The 20,486-nt window shown below is 31.0% G+C and overlaps 1 protein-coding gene across 11 annotated transcripts in view; it reads left to right on the top strand.

Moving 5' to 3' along the window:
- The window catches only part of shaker (Potassium voltage-gated channel protein Shaker), a 113,869-nt gene extending 94,476 nt beyond the window's left edge, over window positions 1-19,393 (top strand). For 4 of the 11 annotated variants that reach the window (XM_065355514.1, XM_065355516.1, XM_065355519.1 and 1 more), the window contains 3 exons: window positions 161-290; window positions 12,750-12,940; window positions 16,649-19,393. In XM_065355514.1, coding sequence (XP_065211586.1) covers window positions 161-290; window positions 12,750-12,940; window positions 16,649-16,872 — 545 coding nt within the window. In that variant the 3' untranslated portion in view covers window positions 16,873-19,393. Of the gene's footprint in view, window positions 1-160; window positions 291-854; window positions 992-12,749; window positions 12,941-16,648 lie in introns of those variants that run through there. The other 7 variants (XM_065355515.1, XM_065355520.1, XM_065355518.1 and 4 more) reach the window with 5 other exon arrangements.
- Window positions 19,394-20,486: the final 1,093 nt, after the last annotated feature.

Here is a 20,486-nt window from a genome sequence, read left to right as displayed (position 1 = left end):
AAAAAAAAAAATGACAATTTTTAAGTACCTACCTACCTATCTTCTACATAGAAAATTTTCATCAACGAATTCGAATCGCGTGACTCAAGAGTTGCGACTTCGAAACGGGAAAACGAATGATATTTGTTTTTACGTTTTTTTCGTTGTACGTATTTTACAGGCGTGATTCTTTTCTCCAGTACCGTTTATTTCGCGGAAACCGGAACCAGTCAGTCATTTTTCCAGTCCATTCCTTCAGCATTTTGGTGGGCTGTTGTCACCATGACCACAGTAGGATATGGTGACATGAGGTAAGCAAAAACCGAACCAACGTACCTAACCTACCCTTTTTTTTGTTTCTTTCTTTTTATTTTTCTTATTTCTTTTTTTTTTTTGTGACAACACACCTAAAATTAAATTAAAAACCAAAAACAGAAAAGGAAAAAAAATCATAGGTACCTTATGGTCTAAAAATAGGTAGCTTTAAAAAAAAAAATAATAAAATGATAAAACGAAAACAGAAATAGGTATAGGTATAATAATAATGATAAAAAAAAAAGAATAAATTAATAATATCTACTTTCGTATACTAATATAGGACAATAAGGGAAAGAAAGTAAACGACAAACAAAATTATTAGCGAACCCTCCCCGCCAAAAGCCAAAAATCAAAAATCCAAAAAAAAAGATGAATAAACAAAATTATAAGTACTACTTTAATGGGAACCGCAGTGATGATGATGACGAAGTGCCGACAGTGGAGTACCTCTACCTACGTAATAATAATACAAAATGTATTGCGTGATGTTTTGTGTTATACCATTAACGGTGCATAGAAAATATTAACGTAAAGTTTGTAAACGTTAATTTTTTCAGGTGTGGTACTGTTTTCGAGTGCGGTCTATTTTGCCGAGGCCGGCTCCGAAAATTCTTTCTTCAAATCAATTCCAGATGCATTTTGGTGGGCTGTTGTCACCATGACAACCGTGGGCTATGGTGACATGACGTATGATGTACACATTTTTATTGAAAAATTTTAGTCCACGTCGATTGTTTTTCACACTAACCAGCCAATCGTGCCTGAATACGAATCTCTTATACTATCTTTATAGCTCGCTCTTACCACGTTCTCCTTTGATTACTACATACAATAACGTTTTGTGGGTCTGCTTTTTTTTTTTAATTCGTCGCTTTTATCACTAATTTCCATGTTATTTTGTCTCTTCCTTTAATATCCACATTGTTGTGTCGGGTTCGCGAAGGGGTTTCTAAATTTTTTTTCAAAAATGTGATGTATTTATTTGCCAATAATATTAGTAAAGGCAATTGGTCCATAGAGGGTTGAGATAGTCGATTAGTCCATTCGAAGGGGTTTTCAAACAAAACTGGGCCCAAAATGTCGACCAAGGTGGGTAAAAATTCGCACAAAAATTATGGAGTTGGGGACCAACGTGTGTTTTTTATATGTTCAATTATTTCAATTTTCGTCGAATGTCGAATTGAAATAAAAAGTTGGTGTTTTATGCAATAAGTTTTGTGGAATTAAGAGAAATGTAGGTATGGGTTTTTTCAATTTTTCGAAATGATTTTTCTGTCGACTTATGGGATTTTGAATACCTTAAGTGGTCATTTTGTCACGAAGTTCAGAGATGCAATCGCCATTTTTCCACAAAATATGGGTCAAGTATCTTACATTACCTGATAAAAAAATTTGAACGAATCATTTGCTGCAAAATTGTCAAAAAAAATAAGAAGTAAAAATTGAGGATGATCAAATTTTGAGAGCTCGTAAACCTGGCTCTCCCAAATTACCTTCGGTGATTTGTGACGCAGATTAATATTCAATAATGGAGCTAGCGAGCTAGAGGGAGGGAGGGAGAGAGGGGGAGGGGGAAGAGTTGAATATTTCGACGTATTGAAAAACAAATACGCCTATTATAGGTCTCTCATAGCTCAAAAATTTCTTCGAACGTTCAAATACTTATTACAAAGATTAATTTTCTCAATTTAAAAAAAATGGAACAGAAAATCCCCCCTTCCCCTCTCCAAATGAACTCCTATGAGATTAAAATTTGAAAGTTTGAAAAGTCAGTGCAATGGTGAAATGTGCGAAAACGACTGAAACAATGATTTGAAGAATTTTGAAAGCGTTTCATCTCCCTACCCTCATATTTTGCTCCACGTGTTTCATTTCTAAAAACCTAATCACCAAATTCTCATCTATAAAATGAGCTCAAAAAAGATTAAAATGGATCTTAAGGAAGAAAGAAGAGGAAGGTTTAAAAAATAGAGGATGGTGAACTGCAAATTGTGATTTTCGCACACATAAAAAATACGTAGGTATATGAATAGAATAGAAAATTTTCTGATTTTTTTTCATTACGATCTTCAATTTTCTGCATTTTTTTTTTCAAGTCAATAATTTTTAAACATTTTGCGAGTTTCTATCGCTCAAGTTTTTTAGAATTTTTATGAAATAATTTAGGTTATTTTAAAAGTATTCTATGAAAAAAATGGCGACTGTTCCTCAAACATTTCATTACAAAATGCCCGCTCAAGATATTCAAAAGACAAAGACCAAAAGTGATGACAAGTCATTTGAAAAATTTTGAAAAAAAAATCCATAGATTTCTCCAACACATTGAAGAAAAATAAGTTTCAACTTGAAAAATTACATTTTGGCCTCTATTCTCAAACTAATTTGAAATTGTGCTCAAAGTTCGAAATTTTTTCATTTTTTTTTCATACCAGTCCACATTTTGGGCCCAGTTTCGTTTGACAAGCCAATTTTCTGTGTTTTGACTCGAAACCGTTCCTACCCCAATCTCTTTTTAACAAAAACAAAAACTTTTCGTTGCCATTCCAAATTTGCAGGAAATTTTTTCAGAAAATAAAAACTTCAAAAAATTTATTTTTAAACCAAGATGAAAAAAAAAGTGTTTCAAGAGAACTAAAATTTTTTGAGGAGTAGGAGAAGAAATTATTTAAAAAGGAGAACTAAATTCTGACACAAAAACTAATAATTTTGTTGACCATGTTCAACTTGAAGAGGCTCACTTAGTTGTGCGGATAAAATTTTCAGGGATTTTTTTCTCATAAAAACCAAAAACTTTAGAAGATAAGAGCAAAAAAAAATTGTTTTTAAAAGTGTTCAAGATTACCCTAAAATGAAGCAGAAAATCTCAAACATTTTAATTTGAATTGTGAACTGTAAAATATTTTTCATGAATTCCTACTTGCATAAAAAAGTTGAGGAAGAGGAATACTAGATGCTAGTTTTTTAGATTTGAAGGAAAACTCATTCGAGAATTCAATTTTCAAAGTTGTATCAGTTTGAAAATTTGAAGAATGAAACTAAGTTTAGTTTTGATGTAAAAATTGTTCAAACGACTTCATGAAACAAAAAAATATTTGGTTTGATCTTGAAACCAGACTTCAAAACTTTTCGCCGTGATGAAAATTTTGAAAATTTTTATTTTCATTCTAGAAAATGAAAAGTGCCAACGTTTGAGGTGAAAAAAATTGTTGAAACCTGAAAGATAAATGATGATTATTGATTAGGTACAAATTATCGAACGAAACCCAAGATGGAAAAATTTAGAATATTTTCAGTCTCAAAAAAAAATTCTTTGAAATTTCCTAATGTTAACCAGTGTATTTCGGAAAAACTTATATCACTTTGGAATTTCCAAAAATAGAAAAATCTCACATCAAGTTCTTAATTGTAGGGGGGGGGGAGGGTTGAAATTTTAGGAATTTTTTTTGACTATTCCATGATAACTGCAGCCTCATGGTTGTAACTTTATGGATTCTCTTCATTCTGATACGTTTCTTGGGGTGGGGGGAGATTAATATTTGCATTTCGAACTACGAAATTTCGCGTTAATGTCTCGATCCTTATCCTCCTTTAATGACATAAATCTGTGAATAATCCTTCCTTCATGCTATGCTTTTCTTAGAAAAAAATATATGAAAAATTAAAATTTGATTGGTGTCATCTCACGAGGATTTAAATCTTTGAACCTGCCAATAATTCAATCAAATGGTAAAAATTTAATGGAATAAGACGTCGGAGAAATAAAATTTACTGTGTAATTCCGATCATTTTGGTTAGTTTATGTCATGTGCTGGTTTTTAAGAAAAGAAAATATTGATGACCTATTATAAAATTGGGAAACTTAACGTCGCTCGTTGAAAATTTTAAACCTTTTATATTCATCAGTGATAAAAAGTAAACTGACATCACAAACAATGAAACAGAATCTTTGGCATTCTGATTGAGTATTCAAAATTTCTAAAACTTTGGCAATTGAGATAAATTCCAAGAAAAAAAAATCAAAATTACGTTAAAGTTTTCATAATTTTCAATGATAGATAATGATTGTTTCTCGTGAGACAACACCTTTCAAAGCAGACCCCTTAAATATATAGCAAAAAAGTTTAATCTGTGGTACTCCTCAAATTATAGACAGGTCTAGTACTAAAAATAAAATTTGAATTTGAAAAAAAAAATATCTATTTGAGATAAATATAGTCGGTGCAAAGTATAACCTAATCAGTCGAGGCCTTTTCTTTAAAAAAAATTTGTGGTTCCATTCGCTCATATTTGTATTCATCTTTTCAATTCCATACGTAGATAAAGTAGGCATATTAAATTATTAAATACGCACTTACCTTATTCAGGTGAAATAGCAAATTATACGCGCTTAAACAGTCACTTCGTTCCACTTCTTTCTCTTGTTTTTGTTCTGTTTTGTTTTGTTTTCGTCGTTAACTTGTTTTATTCAAAATATCTGTCTAATATTTGTTGATTTTATGGAAAAATTATCATCAAAACCATATAAATCAATACTCGAACAAATATTTGATCAAACGAGTTATCTACACGCTTAATGGTACTAATAGTTTTATTTTAGAGTTAGCGCATAGTCTACATATAGTTGCTTAGATTTAGATCTACAACATACGATGAGGATTAAAATGATAAATAATTAGACTTTAGAGATAATGATTATAATAGGCACTTAATTTTAGCCATTTTTTTTTATCGTGTTACGAAAATTCTATAAATCGGGCTATTATCAAAATCGCCGCAAAAAAAACTCTCGAAAATGGGTACCTAGGTAGTAGGTACCTATGTACAAAGAAATGTATGGTAGGTATTGAAAATGACCATGAAAAAATGTGACTCTACCCCATGTTGTGGTAAATGGCCCAAAAATCGCGAGAAAATAAAATGCATTCAGAATCACTACCTACACCAAAAATTTATTTGAAATCACTAAAAAATTTAGGACAACATAAAAAAATGGGAAATTGAAAAAAAAAATACCTAGAAATTATAACAATCGAGTCGAAGAATTTTTCAGCGTACCTATACAGACCAAAAGCAATAGTGTGCTACGCACAGGCCGGAGGCAGTCTTTAAAATATGAAAGTCTCTCATTCAAAATAACATTTTTTTGCATAAATATGTAAAAGCATTAGAAAAAAGGAAGGAGGGGGAAAGGAGGCTCGAAGAATCTGAAAAAAAGTTCATCCATTTCTTTCATGCTTAGCCTTTAATGGTAAAAAATTAATTTTTTTTGGATATGCAGGAGCAGGTATTGTTTACCAAAATTCTGTTTGAAAATTTATTAGTATGCATTGCTCAAATTCATTTTATTTAATTAAGTACAAATATGATCAAATTCTAGAATTTTGTATGAACTACGAATAGGTAATACGAGTACATTAGTTATAGCTTATCATTTATGAATTTTGAACGGTAGGAAGATGCATTTCAGGTAAATTACTGCTAATTTTTGGTAAATTACCTGTAATCTTGTCAAATTACCATTTGGTATATTACCCGTTGATTATTATTGGTAAATTACTGGTAGTTTCTGGTAAATTACTGGTAGTTTCTGGTAAATTACTGGTAATTTTTGGTAAATTACTGGTATTTTCTGTAAATAACTGGTAATTTCTGGTAAATTACTGGTAATTTCTGGTAAATTACTGGTAATTTCTGGTAAATTACTGGTAATTTCTGGTAAATTATTGGTGAATTACTGGTAATTTCTGATAAATTACTGGTGAATTACTGGTCATTTCTGGTAAATTACTGGTAATTTTTAGTAAAATACTGGTCATTTTTGGTAAATTACTGGTCATTTTTTTATTTTTGTAAATTACTGGTAAACCGGTAAATTTTTGGTGAATTATAAAATACCTAGTAAATTTTTGGCAAATTACTGGTGAATTTCTGGTAATTTTTGGTAAATTACTGGCAATTTTTGGTAAATTACTGGTCATTTTTTCTTTTTGTGAATTATTGGTAACTTTTGATAAATTTCCAGTAACTTTTGGTAAATTTCCAGTACCTTTTGGTAAATTACCAGTAATTTTTGGTAAATTTCCAGTAACTTTTGGTAAATTACCAGTAATTCTTGGTAAATTACCAGTAATTCTTGGTAAATTACCAGTAATTTTTGGTAAATTACCTTAAGAGTTCCTGAAGTTATGTAAGACTTTTGAATTGGAATTTTCCTTGGAAAAGAAATCCCCCCTCCCCATCTTCTTTTTTCATTTTCAAATTCTCAGCAAATGCTGACGAGGGTAGATACTTTGAAGTAGTTTCAGTTGAAAAGTGCATCCTGTAGTGAAATACAAGGGTGGTTTTCAAATACATGAAATGATCGTGAAAAAAACACACTTTTGCTCGAACCGAAATATTTGAATTGAGGAAGTTCCACTAATATGTAGTTACGCTAATTGCCAAAACAGTGCCTTATCGTAAATCAAATTAAACTCAACTTGCAGCAGCGAAATTCATTACCATATTATCGTGTTTTAATTTAATTTCACTCATTATTTTTTATTTCAATAAGAGATCCAAATTGAGTATCATGAATCATGATCATACGCCATAAAACTACTCGACTCCAAAACATATTAAATTCCATATTTTTAGTGGGGGTGATATATTTACCAGATACTATTAGCTTGATCCGGCAATGTGAAAAGATCATTACTAATTACCCACCTACCGAAGTAATTACTCTCATACTGTAAACTTCAGTCGTGCTTATTTTTGACCTACTTGTATAAATTTCGTGTGATAAATGATGGACTAGAATTTACAGTTTTTAGAATGATTACTTGGTAGGTACTTAGCGAAAAGTTTTTCATTAGGTAGATAGGAAGCTGTCTAGTTTGTATATTAAAGTATGTCCATCATGGCTGATAGTTACCTACGATATTATAATATTTATTCTGGTAAATTAGTAAGCCTAATTCATTAGACGGATATATTTACTCGTATTTACATTATTAAACCTTACTCATTAGTTATTAAGTATAAGTTTTCAAAATCAATAGCTTTCCCTTATTCAATTCAACTATTTTCTTATAGCATAGGTATAGTAGATAAATGATATGTTCAAAGGCAAAATGCTGGTTATTTTCATTGGACCTTGCACCAGTGAAAACCAAGTTCACCTATTACCTATCTAATTGGTTTAGTTTATTCAAAGCTTTTGGTATTTCTTTGTTGGACAAAATGCTTATACATTTGGGCGTGTAAGCATCACTTTTTACTGCATTAAGTATCGCTACTAAATTCGCATCGCATCGCACTATAGCCTATAGGTCTCGCTAACATTTCAAAAGAGCATAGGTCTCTTCATATATGTATCTGGTAGGTACCTACATTAGGTAGTCGCTAATAATAAATGTTAAGTTTAGGGAAATTTTCAAAGGCATAATCACCAGTAGGTAGTGTGCCTTTTTTATTTCTTAATATCCAACTCGAAGAAATATATTTCACGCACATATACGTAGATAATATTTTAGAATTCCAATAGTTTTTGCAGTTATACTTACTGGAGTAGGAATATCTGTTCATTAGTAGCTTTAGTTTTTTTTTTGTTTTTGTTTTTTTGATCATCATGATGAAGCGAGTGGACATGAATTTTAGAAAAAAGGAATACCTAGAAAGGGAAAGATATATGTAGTTTAATGGGAGAGCAATTCAAATAGGCAGATGAATTTATCTCAAATGGTGAAATTGTTTGTACGATGGTACATTTTTCATTCAAAAATTGTTCATTGTTTTCCTTAATTCTTATTGGGCGAAAATTTAGTGAGGAAATAATCCGTGGACTATAGGGACCTAGATTAAGTTTAAATATAAGTTTAACACGTAGGTATTTAATATTTATCAAGTATGAATATTATACTTAGGTAGGTAGCTTATTTAAAATAATTGTTTGTGAATTAATAGGTACCTTTAATTGATGCATTGCATATGAATAATTATTCAATTTTCTTCGAAAAAATGCGGTGTTTGTAGAAGAAATAAATTGCCTTAATTTAATTGCTTGGAACAACTGAGTGAATCAATGTTGTTTCAAGTTCATCCGCAGGCAATTAATTGAAACAGATTTGAAAGATGCTTAAAAAATCCACCATGTTATTAGGTATCCTGATTGGATCCGATCAGCTGTCGGAACAGATCTAATCCAAATTCAAAACTCTGATCTGATTAGATTGGCTCAGATCTAAGTACCTATGTGTACATTCAGATTTGATCAGATCTAATCAGGTCTCCTTTGTTGTTGTATATTATCAATAGTCCTATGAGATCTAAAGATCTGGTCAGATGAAATTGAATTCGATGAATTTCAGATCTAATTTGATATACCTAGGTACCTGAGTCTCAATTGTATCGCAGAAATGTCCTGATCTACAGATCTGGTCTAATCAAATGATTCAGGTGCCCTAAAATTGAATCAGGACTCCTCTATTGAATCTGATCTAGTCTAAGCAGATCTAATCTGATCAGGTCCGAGCATATATATAATCTGATGAGGTAAAATTGGATCCATGGAATGTTCAGATCTGGACAGGTCTGATCGGATCAATTCAGATCAGGTCAAATGCAATCAGGTCTCCACAGAAAAGTTGACCTTTTTAAAAAATTTATATTATTCATAAAAAATCAACGTTTACTTTTTAAAAATTGACAATTGACATTTTTTTAATCGCCATTTTAAAAATAAACTTTTCCCCCTAAAAAAAACTGTCGTTTCAAGAAAAATAAACTTTTGTCCCGAAAATTATAAATTTGACATTTTTTTTTTCAATTTTTAGGTAATCTTTACAAAAAACCAACATTTAAACAAATTAACTGAGCATGTTTTTTCAAAAATGGAAGAATGACATTTTTCCAACAAGAACATTCGGTATTTCTTCAAAAATTGGCGTTTTTCATAAAAAATTACAATTTTCTCAAACATTGGAATAAGTCTTCCAAAAATGTGGGTGAAGTCTGATCTCCAAAAGAATGTTTCAAATCATATGATATGGTTTTTGCTTGAGTTGACCTCATTTAAAATAAATGTCTAAGTATTGAAAAGTCATTTTTGAAAGTTTGACATAATTTTAGCAATAACTTTCGTTCCAATTCAGTTCTCAAAATCCAGACATAATAATTATGAAGAATCAAGATTTTTTTTCAATTTTCAGAAGTCATCTTCTCAAAGTTCAACGTCTCGCGGATTTTGGTCTTAAAAATTTGGGACAGACCCCTTGGCGCAAAAACATATCCATGTCAAAATGAAATTTTTTCAAAAATTTATATTTTGCTTTAAACAGTTTTTGAAGATTAAATTTAAATTAGGTATACTTATTAACTTTTTTTTTAATGACTTACAATAGAATAAAAATGTTTTGAAAAGTTATATTTTGCCAAGCTGTTTTTATAAATTAGCATTTTTTTTTTAAAAAAAAGAGTTGTTTTGAAAATTGGTCAACCATTTTCCCAAAAATTGTCATCATTGTTTCAAATGTAACATTTTTTGAATAGTTACAACTTTTCCAAAAAACTTACCATTTCTTCCAAAAACGACTTTTACTTCCTCAAAACGGCAAAACATGAACATTTTTGCTCAAAAATATATTTACTTTTTTTCAATACTTAGATGACATTTTTTAAAATATAAACACGCCAAAAAAAAGACCAGATATTTTCCATGATTTTCTCCTAGTAATGTTGTTTTCCCCAAAAATGAGCGTTTTTTCAAATGCGGCATTTTTTTGAAAAATTACTTTCAAAAATTGATATTCTTGGAAGTATTTTTGCCCAAAAAATACTTTTTTTTTCAATAATTGTCATTTTTTTGCAAAATTATTTTAATCGTTTTGTTTCAATGATTGGCATTTTTTCATAAAAAGGTCATTTATTCATTAAAAGGAAATTTTCATGAAAAGGCCATTTTCATGAGAAGGCCATTTTTTCATAAAAAGGGCATTTTGTCATAAAAAATAAATTTTTCATAAAAAGTGCATTTATTCATAAGAAAGCATTTACTTATTCATAAAAAAGGCATTTATTCAAAAAAGAGCATTCCATCATAAAAAGGGCGTTTCTACATAAAAAGGGCATTTTGTAATAAAAAGGGCAATTTATTCATCAAATGGGCATTTATTCATTAAAAGGCATGTTTTTATAAAAAGGGCATTTCTTCGTAAAAAGGGCGTTTCATTTTGACATAAGAAGGGCATTTCCTCATAAAAAAAAGGCATTTCTTTATAAAAAAGGCATTTATTTCAAAAAAGGAGCATTTCATTTTGTCATAAAAAGGGCGTTTCTACATAAAAAGAACATTTCATCATAAAAAGGGCGTTTCTACATAAAAAGGGCATTTTGTCATAAAAAGGGAAATTTTTTCATAAAAAGGCGTGGTTTCATAAAAAAGGGCATTTCTTCATAAAAAAGGCATTTTATCATAAAAAGGGCGTTTCTACATAAAAAGGGAATTTATTCATAAAAAGAGCATTTCATCATAAAAAGGGCGTTTCTACATAAAAAGGGCATTTCTTCATAAAAAGGGCATTTCTTCATAAAAAGGGCATTTCTTCATAAAAAGGCATGTTTTCATAAAAAAGGCATTTCTTCATACAAAAAGCATTGTATCATAAAAAGGGCGTTTCTACATAAAAAAGGCATTTCTTCATAAAAAGGGCTTTTCTTCATAAAAAGAGCTTTTCTTCATAAAAAAGGGCATTTCTTCAAAAAATGCATGTTGTCATAAAAAGGGCGTTTCTACATAAAAAGGGCATTTATTCATAAAAAAGGGCATTTCTTCAAAAAAAGCATGTTGTTATAAAAAGGGCGTTTCTACATAAAAAGGGCATTTATTCATACAAAGGGCATTTATTCATGAAAAGGGAATTTTATTCCTAAAAAGGACATTTTTTCATAAAAAGGGCATATTCCAAATAATACACACATTTTTGTTTACAAAATGACTTTTTCTCCTATAATTGACATTTTTTTTCAATATTGACGTTATTCCCAAAAATTATTGACATTTGCCGCAAAATTGATGTTTTTTTCAAAAACTGGCATGTTTTGAAAATCGATGAATCATTTCCTAAAAATCAACGTTTTTTTATGAATTGAGAATTGACATTTTTTCAGAAATTATTTGTTATGTGTATATTTTTCAAACGATTCACCTCCGCCCCAAAAGTTTATCATTTTCTCCTAAATTTGACATTTATTTTTCTTTCAGAATTTTCTTTTTAAAATCTAAATAACTAATTTTTTTTCAATTGTCTAAACACGTTTTTTTTTTAAATTGACATTTTGTCAAAAGTTGGAAAATAGCAGATCAGACCTCATCAGATCCGCACATTTCTCGGATCTAATTATACCTAGAGATATACTTAATCAAATCACTTATCATTCAGAAAACTCTTCAATATTAGTAGGTACCTATCTAGAATACCTATCTCAATCTCAGCAAACACTGCATTAATTCGATTAGTATGTACTTACCTTACTTATAAGTGTAATTATTAATTAGTGACAAATTACTTACCTATCTACTTTGATAGATATTTCATTGAAAAGTACCGTTAATTACTGTAGGTAATTTAATATAATTAATAATTCTATACTAATAAAAGCCCAAATTACGCTGAATAGGCATGATAAGTAGGTATCTACTTACCTCTTCTTAATTGTTTTTGTAAACTGCGTTTATTCAGCATAATTTTGGCATAGATAATATTTACCTCTTTTGAAATAGGTACACGTACCTATTATAATTTTTCGATCTACAAAATATGTGATAAAATCCTCAAAAAAAAACAATAAACGCAGGATTTTCATCTACCAAAAAATATTTTGTAGATCGAATCACTAAGTATAAAGTACCACTAAATAATATTTATAGTTAAGAATTAATTTATGATTTTAAAAAAAAACGAAAGGAAAAACAAAACAAAACTATTTTCATTGCTATTTAATGAGCGTTAAAGCGAGATCAAAAAATTTATTAGCATATGACGTTTATTGCAAACGTTGTATGTTCATATAGACTCGAAATATTGATGAAATTTCAATATTCACGCTAATTAAATACATAACACGAGTAGTGGAGCGAACTAAAAATCATCGATAAAATTTTTGTTATCAAAATTTGAATGACATTAAGCTATAAGCTACGGCTTTCGCCTAAAATTTAATACCATTATTAAATAATACAGGGTATATAACCATGATAATAGAATGATAATAAATACCTACGTATGAAATACCTAATTTTCATCATCTCGCACTAACGCAAAAAACAAAAAAAAGGAGTACGATATATACTCTGGTTAAAATCTCGTGTTTTTGGTGTGTGGTGTGGATTTTTTTGTTTTGTTTGTTTTGTTTTGCAGTTTGTTCTCATAACAGATGTCGATTAACGTTAGCTTTTCTGTTGATTTTCACAGGCCAGTTGGTGTTTGGGGTAAAATTGTTGGATCGTTATGTGCGATTGCTGGTGTGCTTACTATTGCTCTTCCTGTGCCCGTTATCGTTTCGAATTTCAATTACTTTTACCATCGAGAAACTGATCAAGAAGATATGCAATCTCAGAATTTCAATCATGTTACAAGTTGTCCTTATCTTCCAGGAACTGTAGGTGAGTTGGATAAGGTTGAAAATCTTGAAATCATTTTTCTCAACATGGAAATCATCTCTTCCACTCCCAGTTCCAAAAATTGAAAAAATAAATAAAATTTTGTTTAAAATTCAATAGTTACTTAGTAGACTATAATCCATACACGAGAAAGTGCTCTAGAAGTTGATTTTGTATTTTTTTTTCGGGGACCAAAAAAAAGCGCTGCCAAAATGAAGGTAGGTACTACCTGCCCCATTTGGAAAAGTGCAATTTTGAAATTTTTACCCCGCACAACGAGGGGGTGGACCCTCAAAAAGGTGATTTTGGGGAGATGGTCGGGACCGAAAAAACTCGACGGGGTTGTGTTGGGGGACTCCTCCCGATACGAAATATGTTTTTTTTTTCGTGAAACCCTGCACAACTGCATTCTATGGCACTTTGAATGCGGTTTTTATGCATTTTTGGCCATTTTTGATAGTAAAATGGCTCTCACGTCCACGATATGGCTGAGGACCGAACAATTTCTTGGACGTTTGTTAGACGGGGCTATTTGAAGCCCAATTGCGCAAAAACGGCGAAAAAATACGATCACAACGCGATTTTATGAGCACTAATAGGCTTGTTACCACTCCCCCCCCCCCGAATTAAATAATGCATTGTGTATTCGATAATATCGATGCGACCCATTAAAATGGTATAAAATTTCGCGCCGAACACATAAATCGCAATCATTTTAAATTCTGACGCCCCCCGGTGGAGTTTTGCCCCCCCCCCCAAACTGAATATAACGATGATATTGAACAAACTTTGCACATTACACGTCGATACTGAGGATTTATGTGTACGCAATCAGAATGAATCTCATATTCGTTGCTTGGGAATATTTTTGCTTCAAAATTTTTCATTTAATTTCCCCCCCCCCCTCCCTTCCCCTTTAAAGACTATGTTTGAACATGGATTTGAAAACTTGAACATGACCTATCAAAATGGTACAAAATTTTGCGCTGAGCTTGGAAATTGCAGTCATTTTTCACTTTGACCCTCTCGGTGGAGTTTTGCCCCCTCCCTCCATAAAGTCAACTACGAAATTGAATACGTTGCATATTACGTGTCTGTATATAAAGATTTATGTAGGTAACAATATGACAATATAAAAAAATATTCAAGGAAAAAAACACAAAAAAAAATGAAAATTAGAACAAACATGAAAGATGAAAAAATGAAATGAAAAAAATAAGAAGAACGAGGAAAAATACAAAAAAATGGAACAACAATGAATGATTCAAAGAATGCAAACGAAAAAAACGAGATGAAATTACAAAAAAAAAATAACAGAAAAATAAGAAAGGGAAAAATACAAACAGATAAGAAAATTGGAACAGAAATGAAAGATGAAAAAAAAAATGTTAAAAGGTGACTGGGAAATATTAAGTGTGGTGGTTATTATCGAAATATATCTATTGGGGTGAGGATAGAAGTATTCCCTAAAGGGAGAACATTTCTCTGTTAACCAGCTAGCTCAGAGTACACTTAGTAACACGAATCATCTAATGACATTATCACATAATGTGTCCATTTTTACGTGAATAAAAACAGATATGAGATGATTTGTTTAAATAATATATTTACACAAATATCCCTGCAATGTAAGCCAAACATAGTATATCAAGACTGGGTACTTAGTAAGGTTACTAGACTAGGGGTCTTAGGTCTAGTCTTCATCACAATGGTGATGAGCAGATTACGAGTCGGAAACTGTCAATGAGTAGTTAAACTTAACATCCCTACTGAACTAGTCGATATACCCAAGGATATACTCGACGTTGTACTCACAAAGGATGAGCAAAGGAGGCACAAGTACCTCAAAACACTGTACTCTTCACCCTACTCCTTTAGGCTCTCCTAATACTAAGGCCTGTTTAGGGGACACGTTAAGAAAATACACTTTAAACTAGAGACACTTACCCATGTCCGGAATCCAGGATAAATGCCCTGTAGTACCCCGCGAACACAACGACATAACGGGATCGCGAGTTAATATAAAATTATTTTAACCATCTTTGAGTGGGCACTACTAATAACTCAAATAGTGGCTCGCCAGCCATAAGTACAATGTTTACCGAGTGACAGAGATGTAGCAGGCTCGAGATACTACATCCAAGTGATTTTACAGCAAAGATGATCCATGGTCGTATCATCGATCGTCAGAAGTTACCACGTTTCCCCTCTTTTGGAACTAGTTTTCCTTCCCCTCCGGCAAATGGGTACAGTAGAGACTACTTCAGGTGAAGAGGGTTACCTGCATCACCCAAGGCATTCAAAGCATAACTCCTCCTTACAAAAATATAAATGAAAAGAAATCAGATGAAATAAGAGATGAAGAAAAAAAATGAAAAAATTACAAACAAGAAAAATGGAACAACAATGAAAGATGCAAAAAATGTAAGTAAGTAAATGAAAAAAAAAATAAGATGAAATGGGTAAAAACAGAAAAATGAGAAAAACGAGAAAAAATGAAACAACAATGGAAGATACAAAAAATACAAACGAAATAAACAAGTTGAAATGAAAAAAAATTAGAAAAATAAGAACGAGAAAAAAATACAAATAAATAAGAAAATTGGAACAAAAATAAAAGATGAAAAAAATATAAATGAAAGGAAATCATATGTAATAAGAAAAAAAAGAAAAATCAGAAAAAAATAAAAACAAGAAAAATGGAACAACAATGAAAGATTCAAGTCGCGTCTATATTTTCAAATCCATGTTCTGACTTTATGGAGGGAGGGGGGCAAAACTCTGCCGAGGGGTCAAAGTGAAAAATGACTGCAATTTCCAAGCTCAGCGCGAAATTTTGTACCATTTTGGTAGGTTATGTTCAAGTTTTCAAATCCATGTTCAAACATAGTCTTTAAAGGGGAAGGGAGGGGGTGGAGATTAAATGAAAAATTTTGAAGCAAAAATATTCCCAAGCAACGAATATGAGATTCATTCTGATTGCGTACACATAAATCCTCAGTATCGACGTGTAATATGCAAAGTTTGTTCAATATCATCGTTATAATTCAGTTTGGGGGGCAAAACTCCACCGCGGGGGGTCAGAATTTAAAACGATTGCGATTTTTGTGTTCAGCGCGAAATTTTATACCATTTTGATGGGTCGCATCGATATTATCGAATACACAATGCATTATTTAATTCGGGGGGGCGGGGGAGTGGTAACAAGCCTATTAGTGCTCATAAAATCGCGTTGTGATCGTATTTTTTCGCCGTTTTTGCGCAGTTGGGCTTCAAATAGCCCCGTCTAACAAACGTCCAAGAAATTGTTCGGTCCTCAGCCATATCGTGGACGTGAGAGCCATTTTACCATCAAAAATGGCCAAAAATGCATAAAAATCGCATTCAAAGTGCCATTGAATGCAGTTGTGCAGGGCTTCACGGAAAAAAATTACATATTTGGTATCGGGAGGAGTCCCCCAACACAACCCCGTCGAGTTTTTTCGGTCCCGACCATGTCCCCAAAATCACCTTTTTGAAGGTCCACCCCCTCGTTGTGCGGGGTAAAAATTTCGAAATTGCACTTTTCCAAATGGGGCAGGTAGTACCTTCATTTTGGCAGCGCTTTTTTTTGGTCCCCGAAAAAAAAATACAAAATCAACTTCTAGAGCACTTTTTCGTGTACGGATTATAGTCTATAGATATAAATAATCGAATATTTTTTATTTTCAGTGATAGATCAACAGCAACATTCTGATATGGCAGATGAAGGTTCAGTTGAACGATCGATGGAGAGATCTGTCGAAAGATCTTTCTCCAAATTGGGACAAGAAGTTGTTTTAATACACGCGGAAGACGTACCGTGCACCACTGCCCCACAACTGAACAGAATCAGTATTTGCAACCAAAAGCTCAACACCAATAGAAATAATTTTCATATTGAGACTGATGTTTAAATTTGTTTAGGGTTTTCGATTACGTTAATTTTTATTTTATTAAAATTTTAAAAAAATCTCAAACTGTGTACCTTATAACTACCTATAACGAAGAATTTTTATATAAAATTTACCTACCAATCGTCGTGAATCACCTTTTATGGGATCAAAAAATAATAATTTTTGCAATTTTATTTATTCTCGAAACTACTTAGTCCTTACGCTTTATTTCAAACAAAAGTTGGCGTTGAAATTTTTCAAAATTAAAATTATTCCTCGCTTATTATTATACCAAAGCTTGAGCAACTTTTGGCCAATCACCATTTTTTTATAGAATCTAAAATCTGAGTAATAACTCAACACAGCTTTTTACGATCATATATAGATCGAGTAGGTAAATTTTAAATAAAATCTTTTTACCCGGATAACGTATGTTATACTTGCGAACTAAGTAATAATATACTTATCTCTGTCTCTTTTTTTATCCATGACTTAATTTTTGTTTTGTTTCAACAGCGACGAAGAAAAAAAAACCGTAGCTTATATATGTTCATTAAATATATACGAAAATATCGAACGATTTTTTTTTTTTTTAATTGTTTCAGGCAGTTAGGCCAATCGCCGATGAAAAAAATAAATAAATTCACGTAATATCGTGCTCGTACCGTGTATTGTCGTTATTATTTTTACTACGTATTTGTTTGTTTATTTTATTAATTTTTGTAATATTCCAATAAGATGTAAGAGAATTTGTAATTTTTTTTTTCTTTTTTGTAAAATGTGATATATACAAATGTACATCGCGGTTAGAATTTTCCATGAAACTGCCATAATTTACTATAATGCATTATCGTGGGTATAACGAAGGTATGTATGTACTTACTCGTAATTATGTATCATCTTTGATATATGGTATACCTATATATTTGAATAGTTTTTATTTTTATATATTTTTTTTCGTCTTCTTCCGTTCATTTTTATTTCTCCAATTCGTACTACTAATATTGCCAAAACAACGTTGGTATATATATTTTTTTTATATACTTATATGATTTCAAACGGATGCCTATTAATATTTTAAATAATATACGAGTATTTGCGCGGACCGATATCATCGATAATACATATTTACCTATACTTACGAATAAGCGAACTAATCGCTAGTACATATCATTATACGAAAGCTTACAAGAGTATAAAAATTCATCACCCTTTGACAAGATTTTTAATAACGAAATGCAAACACATAATTCGAAATAGTTGTTTTTTTGTTTGTTTTTGTTTATTTTTTTTTATAAGGTTCAGTTATTATTCTGTGTGTGCTACGTTTTTAAATGCATTTTCAAGCACCTAGTTACCAAGGTGGTTATAATTTTTTACGTTATTTAATTTTATTTTCAATTTTAAATACCTTAGATTACCTACCTAAAATGCAGAATCTATAAAATGTAATTTTCAATCGTCGTGTTTCAGTGTGTAAAAAAAAAATGGAAAAAAACTGAATAGGTTACAGTATATTATCTATTCGATGTGATACCTTGTTAATTATTTACAAACATATTAGTTAGTATAAACTTTCTGTTGATATTCCCAAGTCATATCCCAGTATTAATAAAATATCACTTAGCATAAATTTTCTAGTCCAATCGATCACTACATATACCTATTTTGAGGCTAAATTTCAGCTATGAATAATTTCTCTGTCATTCTTCCTATTTTACTTTCTCTTTTTTTTCAATTTTTTTTTTTTGTTTTTTTTCGTCATTTTCCATTATTATTCGTACTCGCTTCACGTTTTATGTAGTTGTCTATCTGATTTTTTGAAAAAAACCAATCGTACTGCGACGTATATATTGAATCGAAAAATTTTAATTTTTTTTATACGTATGATTTTATTGTTGTTGTTTTTAATTTCGACCATATTAAAAAAAAAGCAATTCTTCCATCCAGTAGGTGTATAATAAATGTACCTATTTTATGTTGTTATATTTTATTCTCTCATTATGATTATGATTACCATTTGTAGATATTTATTATGTTTTAAAATAGCGAACTCGACGAAATAATAATTTTTATTAATGTTGTAAGTAGGGCTGTGTATTTCTGTTTAGGACCGGTATGTGTAATCGTACTAAGTTATAAGTAATAATATAATAAAAATTTGTTTTTAAAAAAAAAACGTACCTATTTTTGTGAATCATTTCAGCTTCGACATCCGTTTAAAAAAATAAAAAAACTATATTTGTTTGTTTTTTTTTCAAAAAAAAAAAAAGAAAAAGAAAAAAGGATCGAACATTTTTCTATTTTATTTTATTTATTTATGTATTCGTCTTATCTATTTATTCATTCTGTACTACTACTACTACTACTACTTCTACTACTACTACTGTATTATCGTTACTGTTATTATTATTACTACTGCTACTTATTAAAACTATTTATATTGTGTACTCAATACTTACCGAATTTTTTCAACCGGTAGGTATTGGTATGTATGTCGACGAAGGTATGCTCTGACGAAAATTAAATGTTTTCATTTCAATTGAGCGTTTGTATTTTTGAGTTATTTCGAATATTTACAAATATGAAAAGGATAAGGCGAGTAAAGACAGAAGGAAATACGAGAATGCATGTAAATTTTTATACACTTGATTGCATAAATCAACGTGTATGATACGTAATTATGTACCTAATTGGAACATTCTGTGTTTAGAAACTCATCGACATTTCTTATCAGATGATGTTTTAATACAGTCATTTTTTAGCAAAATTTTTAGTCGAACCTCGAAAAAATTGGGGGAAAGCTAAATTTCACATTATTCGTTCAGATTGGTCTCTAAAACAACCCATAAAAAGTTGCACCACGCAACTTTGACCGCTACTCCCGCAAGAGGTCATTAACCTTTGCCGATACAGGTTTTTCGGCTATATCACCGAAATGAAGAGTCCGAGAGGAAAAATTTTCGAACAAAAATTGTTCTACGCAAAATTTCCTATCAGCATGACCAGTTCAGCTTTTCTCAAAATGGCGATTTCACCATTACTAAGGAGGGGATAAAGTTGTTAATTTTATGAAAATTGTATTAAAAAATGAAAATCGACAATAAAAACGTGAATTTGATTCACAGTAGACTCCAAATATTTTGACCAATGTTGCACACCGCTACATGTCTGCAACCCCCGCAAAAGGTCATTAACCTTTGTCAATCTACGTTATTCGGCTAGACAAAGCTAGATCGAAAGAACATGCAAAAATTCATCAACAGTCGAAATTTCCAGTGCAAAAGTGTATTTTTCCATTTTTGGTAAATTTTTGAGAATCAAAAGGCCAAACATGAGAAAAATATCAAAATTTTACCAAATTGATTTAGAAGGATGAAATTTGGAATAAGTACGCGAGTATCCTATTGTCGACCTGGACCTGCCAAATCGATCAGAAACTATTTCAAACCATTTTAAGCAGTTCTGGAGCCTCCAGCAGATTTTTGAAACTTAAAATTCCCACAAAATTTCATCAAAAGCAGTTGGAAAGCTAACATTCATTCTGTAAACTAATTTCAATACGCTAGGGAGTCGACTGCTAGTAGCTTTCAAGTCGTTTTAGAGCCTCCAGAGACTTTTTGGAAATTACTGGA

Source organism: Planococcus citri, chromosome 3 (assembly GCF_950023065.1).
Source record: "Planococcus citri chromosome 3, ihPlaCitr1.1, whole genome shotgun sequence".
Lineage (NCBI taxonomy): Eukaryota > Metazoa > Arthropoda > Insecta > Hemiptera > Pseudococcidae > Planococcus > Planococcus citri.
Note: the sequence above shows the minus strand (reverse complement) of the source record. Positions and strands in the feature narration are given on the sequence as shown.